The sequence below is a fragment of the Brachyistius frenatus genome, unplaced genomic scaffold (genome assembly GCF_029030835.1).
Source record: "Brachyistius frenatus isolate BFR_SWC_R1_liver_20210118 unplaced genomic scaffold, ASM2903083v1 Contig_231, whole genome shotgun sequence".
NCBI lineage: Eukaryota > Metazoa > Chordata > Actinopteri > Embiotocidae > Brachyistius > Brachyistius frenatus.
In genome coordinates this window covers 1-11523 of record NW_027210830.1, presented here as the reverse complement: position 1 = coordinate 11523, position 11523 = coordinate 1, and the positions used below count along the sequence as shown (strand labels likewise).

Below are 11523 nucleotides of genomic sequence, written 5' to 3'. Positions count from 1 at the left end.
ATTATGCTGCATTAGATTTAGCTAGATGGATGTAATTAACTGTCTTTTTCATCATAGATATTGATCCGTTTCCCCTGAAACGCAGCAGCAGTTATGGTTTCCTGCCACCCTCCAGTGAGTCAAACTGCAGAGTTTTCCTGTAGTTTATCTGAGATAACATTATTTCATAGAAACTCTGTTAGAAACTAAACCTCTGATTTGAAACAGCACTGACTGTTGTCTTTTCTACATCTGTTTAACAGTGTCTGAGCTGAGGGTCGTTCTGCTGGGGAACAGCTGGTCTGAGAGGGGAGAGGTGATGAACTTCATATTTGGAGAGACTGTTTTCAACACTGAGGAAAAATCACACTTTCAGAAAGTCAAAGGACAGATAAAGAACAAAGAAGTCGTCCTCATCAACACACCAGATCTGCTTCATTCTAACATCAAGTTCATAGAAACCTGTGAGAGACTCTCTGCTCCTGGACCTCATGTGTTCCTGCTGCTTCTGCAGCCTGAAGACTTCACCGAGGAACACAAACAGAAGCTCTGCAGAGTTCTAGAAAACTACAGCGATCGATGGTTCCATCATTCTCTGGTTCTGATATCGACACCCAGAGAGGGTAGGATGGAGTATATGAACCATCCACCTCTCAAAGACCTGATCCAACGGTGCAGATACAGATACGTGTGGAAGAAGAACCTCGAACGTTCAGAGCTGTTGACACGTTTGGGTCAAACTGTGAAGGAGAACAACGGAGAACATCTGAGCTGCGACACGTTTAAGGATGAAGACGTTGGTTTAATCATGACACCGTCACCTGAAGAGAAGAAACCCTCGTTGAACCTGGTTGTTTGTGGGAGGAGAGGAGCGGCGAAGACTTCAGCCATCGAGGCCATTTTAGGAGAGACGGAGCTTCGTTCAGTCTCCGACTCATCGGAGTGTGTTCAACATCAGGGAGAGGTGTGTGGACGTCAGGTTTCCCTGGTGGAGCTGCCCGCCTTGTATGGAAAACCTCCGGAGGAGGTGATGGAGGAATCACTCAGCTGTGTCTCCCTCTGGGGTCCTGAGGGCGTCCACGTCTTCATCCTGGTCCTACCTGTGGGTCCCCTCACTGATGAAGACAAGGGAGAGCTGAAGACCCTCCAGAACACATTCAGCTCTCGAGTCAACGACTTCACCCTGATTCTGTTCACCGTGGAGTCAGATCCTAAACATCCAGATGTTCTTAACTTTCTGAAGGAAACTAGAGACGTCCAGGATCTCTGTCAGAGCTGTGGAGGGAGAAAACTTGTTGTCAACATCAGAGACAAACAGCAGATCCAAGAAATGTTGGAGACTGTGGAAAGGATGGAAGTTAAGGGAACCCGATGCTTCACGAAGGAGATGTTCATCAGGGCTCAGATGGAGAAAGTTACAAAACTTGAAGCTGACCTGCAGGATGTGAAGCAGAAGTCTGAGATGGGAGGTAACGATGAAAATCAGAGCAGAGAGCCTCTCAGGATGGTTCTGATCGGGAAGACCGGCAGCGGGAAGAGCGCGACTGGAAACACCATTTTAGGCAAAAAACATTTCAGCCCCCGAATCGTCCCGAAGCCGGCGACCACATCCTGTGAGAAAGCAGCCGGAGAGATGGACGGCCGGTCTGTCGCCGTGATCAACACGCCCGCACTGTTCGATAAGAGGCTGTCCGAGGAGGACTTCCAGCAGGAGGTTAGAAAATGCATCAGCATGTTGTCTCCGGGACCTCACGTCTTCTTACTGGTGCTGCAGATCGGCAACTTTGCAGAAGAGGAAAGAGACTCCGTGGAACAGATGAAGAAGTATTTGGGAGAGAAGTCGCCGGATTTCACCGTCATTATTTTCACCAGAGGAGACGAGCTGGACGATCGGACGATCGAGAGCTACGTCCGAGACTGTCCGGACTTTGTTCAGAAACTCATGCGTGACTGTGGAGGGAGATACCAGGTCTTCAACAACAAAGATACATCCAACCGCACGCAGGTCAGCGAGCTGCTGACCAAGATCGACACCATGCTGAGAGGAAACTACAGCAGCTGCTACACAACTGAGATGATGGACGACACAAAGGAATCCACACAAACACAGGTGGAGAGGATGTTGGAGGAGAAGGAAGACCAGATGAGGAGGAGGGAGGAGGAGCTCAAGAGAAAACACGAGAAGGAAGGGAAAGCTCTGAGAGGACAAATAGAGCTAAGAGACAAGCAGCTGAAGGAGAAAGAGGAATACTTGAAGAAGGAGAGAGAGGACATGAAGAGAGAGAGAGAGGACAGAAAGAGAGAGAGAGAGGAAGAGGACAAGAGACGAAGAAAACAAGACGACGCTCAGCGACTGGACTGGAGAAAGAAACTGGAAGAATCGGACAAAAGAGTGAAATCAGAGAGAGAGCAGAGAGAAAAGGCCGAGAGGAATCTGGAGCAGCTTACACAAGACATGAAGAGACATCGAGACGAATGGGACACAGAGAAAAGTAAACTCTGGGAACGAATGCGTAAGGAGGACAAACAGAACCTGGAGGACGAGAAAACAAACCACAGAAAGCTGCAAGAGGAGTTTAATTGGAAGATCCAGAAATGGACTTATTCTTTGTTCATCTTATTGTTGATCATTATTTTGTTATTTTACCGTTTATTTTTCTGAGTTACGCACGACGGACAGATCACTAAACAGAGAGATGTCGACATTCACAGTTTACTCACACGACTACAAATATTGCATGTAGGGTTATACATATACATACATATATATATATATATTCTATTTTATTTCACCAATTACTGGCAATCTTTTTTTTACTGTAAGTTACTTTTCAATTCTCCTATGAATTTCACTGGAAGTATTTTACAGTGTACTTTTTTATAATTTTCTTTCACCTCTCATGTATCATGATAATTAATTAATTGAAGATACATTTAACAACAATATTAAGGCATTTCTAGCGTCCTCAAAAACAAATCCTCTAAGTCAGTGGTTCTTAACCTAGGTTCGATCGAACCCCAGGGGTTCGATGAGTCACTCTCAGGGGTTCGATGAGTCACTCTCAGGGGTTCGATGAGTCACTCTCAGGGGTTCGGCAGACACACACTGCGGTCAAGTGAGCCGCTGCTTTAAAAATGAATGACCATCTATTCCTTATGCTGCGTTCACACCGAGCGCCCCGTTTGGTGTGAACGCAGCATAACGGTACGGTGGCTTGGTTAGCCCAAAAAGCACGGAGAAAGCTAAAACTTATGGTGTGAACGCACCTTAAGGAATAGACGGTCATTCATTTTTAAAGCGGCGGCTCACTTGACCTCAGTGTGTGTCTGCCGAACCCCTCGATCAAGTTAGAGGTAGTTTACATGTAAAGTCAATGCACAGACGCGAATGGTTGCGAATGACGTGAATTTCCGTCGGGCAGCGCGAATGACGCTGGAAGCGGCCGTCATTCAGACGCAGTTGTGCGACTACGGATAATATTATGAACCCAGACACAACAAGTATAAAACAGAACTAGTGGTTAGTTCAATGATGGATGAAGGAAACGGTACTGTTTTTAGGGAGATAAGGCACAGAGATAAGCCCCGCCCCCTTTCAGGCGCGAATGCCGCAGATTACCCACATCCATTTTCAAGGGCAGCTCACTTGACCGAGTATCAGCGGCTGACGGCTCACTTGACCGCAGTAAGACACACGCAGTACAGCCCGGTTCACACCAGCAATGTCGGCCGTTTTTGTCAGCTGTCAAAACATTTTCTACAGACAATTTGGCAACACGCAATTTTTTTCAAAATCAATTCAGCCCACGTATTATTGGTGACGTCATGCTGCGCTTGGCCATCATTGGCTGCAGCTGATCACGCCACATTGCGCTCTGTCGTTGTTCGCCATTTGTGATTTTCAATCCCTTCATACTAACATGTCGAGCAAAAAAAGAAAGAAGCGGTTGAACGAATACGTCCAACATGGATTCACGTGTAAAGAGGAACGTGACGGGAGTCATGATGGGAAACACAAGAACACAACGCTCGCTGAATTCAAGGTGAAGAGAGCCAGACTCCATGAAAAGGCGACTCTGCCTGTTCTCGGCTTCGTACCCATCGACAAACCGATCCTCACAGCATCGGACCAAGTTGCGTCCCTGATCGCAAATCATTCATTGAGTTATGTTTTTGTGTGAAATTCATGTTTTGTTGGTTTTGTTCTTTGCACACAGTGATTTTGTGTGCAACTGATGCATGGTTCATTTTGTGCACTCATAAAATATATACCTATGTTTTGAAGAAATCACATTTTATTTTTCCAATTACGAAGGGTTCGGTGAATGAACTGATGAAGCTCGCAGGGTTCAGTACCTCCAATAAGGTGAAGGACCACTGGTCTAAGTGCTGCACCACAGAAAGGATTTGAACCTCTTTCCTGTGTTTCCTCTTTCATCAACAGATACCTTCAGAAAATGACATATTCTCCTGCTAGTTTATTACAGTGAAAAAGAATGAAGTCATCTTTGTGTATGAAAATTCGAATATGATTAAATACAGCATTGACTTGGTCTTTGCAAATGATTTAGTTTTTTATAAGGAGCCATAGAGATATATGCCCCAGTGTCTGTCATTTTTTTTTAACAGTATTCTTTACTTAGTAAAACGATGATTTGATATAAAATATGGCATTAACAGACAAAACTCTGTGTAAGTGTTCATGGCTAGAGAGATATATGCTCCACTGTCTGTCAAAAAGTGTTTATGACTTGATTGAATGATTTGACCCCTAAGCCCCGCCCCCTTTTTATGACTTGACTTTGATGAATGATTTATGATGTAATAAACTATTTAATTACCATAGGAAAGGAAGTATTTTTTTGATCCATTGATCTTAGTGATCTGATGACGTGGAATAAACTGTGTAATTACAGCGGGAAAGGAAGGAAGAAGGAAGGAAGGACCCTTTGATCTTAGCTGACCTTTGCCCCCATACAGACTTCCCCTGATGACGTAACCCCAGAGGTAGAGTTTAAGATGAACCAATGAGAGTGGAGTAGGTCGGCTTTATACGGAGCGAATGGATTCATACGGTCAAAATGAAGTCGTCGCTCTAAGCATCGCCATGACAACAGGTAACTAAAAACTTAAACCATCCAAGTCTCTGATTATCTAATCTATTGTCCCACAATCAAACAATGTCCATGCAAGCGCTGTTTATCAAACATTTAGGGTATCGTGTCAGACAGTCAGCCTTCAACCACAGAGCACACAGATCTTTGGAAGTCACCAAGTTCATGACAGCAGTCCAACCACAACTGGAACATTTTGAGGTAGCAACAACACTGATATTCAACTTTCCAGCCTTTTTCCAGTTCAGCTTCACTGGACTCTCCACAAGTCTTCTGTCTCTAGTTTTCTTATCTTACCTTGAAACCCTTCCCACAGAGATTTACACCTGAAACAGCAAACATTTCAACAGTTATTAGGTTTAAAATCTTCACTTGGTCACAGTTGTACTTGTACTTTAAATGGACAGTAATGGAAATATGTGACCGCTGTCCATCGTGGAAGATGAACAGCTGAGCAACAGCAATATTTAAAGAGACTCTGATACTAAACATGGTGTTCTTCTTCTGGAGTGACAACAAAGTGATCAAAGAAGACTTGTTTACAAAAAGGGATATTTTTCTTTGTGACATATAGAGATTGCTGGATTTGATCCTATTTGCTCCGAGCTAATCAACAAGGTCATATGTTATCGTGACGTTACAAATTGTATAGATTGTCACTAATTGTTCATCTGTAAGATGATTTAAGCCTTTTTAATGTGTTACAGGAGTTATTTGAACTATTTTAGTGCCTCCATCTGAGGCAGCGTTCTCCGTATCCAAGTGAAATTAGAACAAATAACTGGCCTTTATTGTGTGAATGCTGATTCAGCATTTACACTGTTGACATCCTGTTTCTGACTTCTTCCACGCGGTTTGTTTTGGTCGCTCACTACTTCTGCATACTCACCGAGTTCAACCATTCACATTTGAAATTGTTCAACTCTTTCAGGACATTTACGCCGACATTCAACTTTTTTCAAACATTTATCATTTTTTTGAACATATTTGTAACATTTGAGTGAATGAGGAGATTCTTCAAAATCTGAAAGAAAAATAACTTTTAAATCTCCCTAAAACTGAATCCTGAAGCAGTGAAACATGAAAAAAACAACGTGATGACTCTGAACTGTGTTTTAATACAATAAACAAAACAAATGAACAACAGGACTTCATCAATACTTCCAGGTGGAGTCAGAAAAAAACCAGAAGACGACCTGAAGTAGAAATGAAGATTTTAACATCAAATTTAAAGCAAACTGTTTGAAAACTGAATCAGAATAAAATGTGGACATGTTGATTAAAAACATTACAACAGCTGTCCTCATAAAATAAAACACCTTCGTGACAGGTGAGCTCTTCTGTGACGTCATCTCTTCCTCATTCGTCTCATTCTTTCACTTTGAGGTGAACTGATGTCGGAGCAACAAATTCAGCAGGTGAGTGAAACAACTGGTGGATTAAAGGTGGATTTATGGAGTTTAATGACGTCGCCGATAGATTGTGAGAATAATGTAACTTTATGAACCAGTAAATGAAGGATTTCTGTTCATTCAAACATTATTGAGAAAACAAACCGTCTGAAACAGCAGCTTCATTTTACAACGTAAATATGATCAGTTCTGTTTCCGACTTTAATCTGAGACGTGTCGTGTTTGTAACTCGGATTAAATTCACATCAGACTTGTTTTTACTTTTAGTTTTCTTCATATCTGATTTCAGTCTAAAGCATACCAATAAGATAATATAAATAATAGAATAAAATAATAGAATAGCATCAACTGTAGCAGCCATTTCCTTGTTTTTACAAAGTGTTTCTCTGCAGACCTGTGACTCCACCTGTCAGCTACGGGTGTAGTCAGCTGATAGAAAATACACTCGGAGGCCTGTTGTAGAAAATGTGATGCGAGTTTGAAGAAGAGGTTTTGTTTGAATAACTGAGACCCTCAGACAGGAAGTTTGGATGATAAAAGGTGATAAATGGAGGTGTTGAGGAAACTTTAAGGTGCTGCAAGAAAATCTGAAGTTCCAGCAGCTTCCAGGAAGCTGATGACAGAACAGATAGTCTGCAGCCGGTATTCAGGCTTTTTAACAAGCTGTGAAGTCTGATTTCATTCTTAAACTCAGGCAACAAGTCATGTTAAAAACCTGCAACAGCTTCATGTCAGGTATTCATTTCAAATATATCAAACAGGAATAAATCATTCCCATGAAACCGTTGATCTGGGATCATGAACTTACATCGAGTGTGACGCTGCGGTTTCATATTTCAGTATATCTGGACTTTAAACCACATGTTCAACCATTTGTGACCAAAACAAGTCTTCAGTTACACATTAATATATTGCGGTTGACAATATGACGACAAAACAGGAAGCCTACAAGACTTGAAGCACATGAGGGGAAACCAGCTCCGAATATAGAAATGCAACAAAAACAAGGAGAGTGACGGTTTTCTGTCGGGGAACAACAGTATGCTGTATCTCATGTTCAATAACCACGAATCAGATCAGGTCCCTGAGTTAAAGTCATGCAAAACTGCATGATTGGTTTTTCGGCCACCAGGGGGCAGAAGAGTACAACAGCAAGCTGATAAAACAGCACTGAAATATTAACAACACACATAACCCTGATCTCTTTTCCATTTAAAGTAGTAAAATTATTAATTACTTTTTCTAAAGGCGGTGCTGATTCAAGCAATATTATGATTTTACTACAAGTTATCAACTAAATGAAATATGTAAATATTATTTAGGGTGTCACGGTGGTGCAGTGGTTAGCATTGTCACCTCACAGCAAAAAAGGTCCCGGGTTCGAATCCGGTCCTGGGCCTTTCTGTGTGAGTTTGCATGTTCTCCCTGTGCTTGCGTGGGTTCTCTCCGGGTTCTCCGGCTTCCTCCCATCATCCAAAAACATGCACCTCAGGTCAGGTTACCTGGCGCCGCCTAGTGAGAGCCCCCCTGCTGTAGGGAAGAAATTTCCCCTCGGGGATTAATAAAGTGTATCAAATCAAAAAAAAAATTCAAACAAATTAAATGTTTTCATGAACAAAGATATCTGATGAACAAAGATATCTGATGAACTAAGATATCAGATGAACAAAGATATCTGAATGAACAAAGATATCAGATGAACAAAGATATCTGATGAACTAAGATATCAGATGAACAAAGATATCTGATGAACTAAGATATCAGATGAACAAAGATATCAGATGAACTAAGATGTCAGATGAACAAAGATATCTGATGAACTAAGATATCAGATGAACAAAGATATCAGATGAACTAAGATGTCAGATGAACAAAGATATCCATGGTCTCTCTGTCAGACCCATCGCTCTGCTGCCCCCTCCTGGCCACAATATCTCAATGCAGTTTTACCTTAATTCAACTGAGGGGGTTTAATCTGATCAGTGGTTATTAAACATAATTAATACAGCATACTAATATGTAAATGAGGAATTTGACTGAATGATGAATTATGAAAAGAAATACATCAGATTTTTGTCACATTATCAACATTTTAAATTCACAACAAGCTGACAAACAGCCCTGAGATATTACCACTATGTAAACCTGATTTATTTTTAACGTAACGCATACAGATATAAATAAATGATTAATTCTTTCTCTTTAAAAACATGTGTGTTGCTGAGTTTGTAATAAGAATTCAGAGTAAACACCATCTAACTATTTTCTGCTTTACATCCCTGCAGTTTGTCTCCAGATAAATTAGAGTCTGAGGTTTCCAGCAGAGTGTCGTCATGGCGACTGCAGCACCTGGTGAGTCCGGTCATATTTTATTACTCTGAGTTAAACACGGTCCTCTATCACAGCTGATATATTATTTAGCGTGAATAATTTTGTCCTCTTACAAAAAGTAGAATCACACATTCACAATATAATGACCTGTTAGAGATTATATCTAAATTAATTACCAAATTAATTAGTTAATTAAATAGTTTCCTCTTTCTCGTGCAGAATTATCATCTCTGAAAATCTCCTAACCTGAACACAGTCTCTCTGTAGCTGCCAGCTAGCTAAATAACAACAACAACAACATCAGGAGGATCATCCACTCCTTGCCCACAAAAAAGGTCTTTCTGTACAATCCTGCTCCAAACATGACAATTACTACTGAACTTGGATTATGGCCTGATCATTCAAATAAATAAATAAATAAATAGATAGATAGATAGATAGATAGATAGATAGATAGATAGATAGATAGATAGATAGATAGATAGATAGATAGATAGATAGATAGATAGATAGATAGATAGATAGATAGATAGATAGATAGATAGATAGATAGATAATAGATAATAGATAGATAGATAGATAGATAGATAGATAGATAGATAGATAGATAGATAGATAGATAGATAGATATTTAACAAACAAAAAAACAGACAACAGTGTTATTGTTGTGTGATGGATTTTGCCAGAGGTGAGTTATTGTACAGTCTTATTGCGGTGGACAGGAATGATCTCCTGTATCAGGAATGATCTCCTGTATCAGGAATGATCTCCTGTATCAGGAATGATCTCCTGTATCTGGAATGATCTCCTGTATCTGGAATGATCTCCTGTATCTGGAATGATCTCCTGTATCTGGAATGATCTCCTGTATCAGGAATGATCTCCTGTATCAGGAATGATCTCCTGTATCAGGAATGATCTCCTGTATCTGGAATGATCTCCTGTATCAGGAATGATCTCCTGTATCTGGAATGATCTCCTGTATCTGGAATGATCTCCTGTATCTGGAACGATCTCCTGTATCAGGAATGATCTCCTGTATCTGGAATGATCTCCTGTATTTGGAATGATCTCCTGTATCTGGAATGATCTCCTGTATTTGGAATGATCTCCTGTATCTGGAATGATCTCCTGTATCTGGAATGATCTCCTGTATCTGGAATGATCTCCTGTATCTGGAATGATCTCCTGTATCAGGAATGATCTCCTGTATCTGGAATGATCTCCTGTATCTGGAATGATCTCCTGTATCTGGAATGATCTCCTGTATCTGGAACGATCTCCTGTATCAGGAATGATCTCCTGTATCTGGAATGATCTCCTGTATCTGGAATGATCTCCTGTATCTGGAATGATCTCCTGTATCAGGAATGATCTCCTGTATCTGGAATGATCTCCTGTATCTGGAATGATCTCCTGTATCAGGAACGATCTCCTGTATCTGGAATGATCTCCTGTATCTGGAATGATCTCCTGTATCTGGAATGATCTCCTGTATCTGGAATGATCTCCTGTATCAGGAATGATCTCCTGTATCAGGAATGATCTCCTGTATCTGTCCTTGTGACAGCGGAGCTGGAGGAATCTTTTAGAGAACGTCCTCCTCTGTCCCTGCAGCAGGTGGTGGAGAGGGTGGTCAGGATTATCCAATATGGCTAATAGTTTCCTCAGCGTCCTCCTCTCCACCACCTTTTCCAGGCTGTCCAGTTTGTAACCGATGATGGAGCCGGCCTTCTTAACCAGTTTGTTAAGTCTGTTGGTGTCACCGGCTCCAATGCTGCCCCCCCTCCTACCTCCCCCCAGCAGACCCCAGCGAAGTACAAAGCACTGGCCACAACAGATGGTAGAACATCTCCAACATCATGCTGCACACATTGAAGGATCGAAGTTTCCTCAAGAAAAAGAGTCGACTCATCACCTTCTTGTAGACAGCATTGATGTTGGTCTTCCAGTTCAGTCTGTTGTCATGGAGACACCAGGTACTTGTACTCCTTCACCATGTCCACCTCCTCTCCCAGAACTCTCAGCGGTTGTGGAGCCGTCGTCTTCCTCCTGAAGTCGACCACCATCTCTCTGGTCTTGGCCACGTTCAGGAGCAGGTGATTTCTTCCCGCCCACTCCACAAAGTCCTCCACTGCTGCCCTGTACTCCTTCTCCCGTCCATCCCTTATACACCGTCTACTGACTCCTCCTCCCGTCCATCCCTTATACACCCGTCCACTGACTCCTCCTCCCGTCCATATCTTATACACCGTCCACTGACTCCTCCTCCCGTCCATCCCTTATACATCCTACCACTGCAGAGTCATCAGAGAACTTCTGCAGATGTCTTGACTCTGAGTTGTTCTGGAAGTCAGTGGTGTAGAAGGTGAACAGGAAGGAGACAGAACAGTTCCCTGAGGAGCTCCAGTACCACTGACCACCGTATCAGACAGCACACTGCCCAGACGGACAAACTGTGGTCTGTCAGGTAGTCATTGATCCAGGAGACGGTGGACGCGTCCACCCCCTCCACCCCCCCTCCACCTGTAGCTTCTCACTCAGCAGCAGTGGTTGGATGGTGTTGAATGTACTGGAGAAATCAAAGAAAGTGATTCTCACAGAGTCACCGGTTCCATCCAGGTGAGACTGAGCTCGTTGCAGCAGGTAGATGATGGCGTCGTCCACTCCCACATGAGGCTGGTACG

General features: G+C 42.3%; 1 protein-coding gene across 1 annotated transcript; it reads left to right on the top strand.

Annotated features, from left to right (window-relative positions):
* The first annotated feature begins 453 nt into the window (after positions 1-453).
* LOC138633703 (GTPase IMAP family member 8-like) lies at positions 454-2955 on the top strand. Its single transcript, XM_069720087.1, has one exon. It carries the CDS (start codon positions 608-610, stop codon positions 2639-2641), a length of 2034 nt encoding a protein of 677 aa, XP_069576188.1. The 5' UTR covers positions 454-607; the 3' UTR covers positions 2642-2955.
* The last annotated feature ends 8568 nt before the right edge of the window (positions 2956-11523 follow it).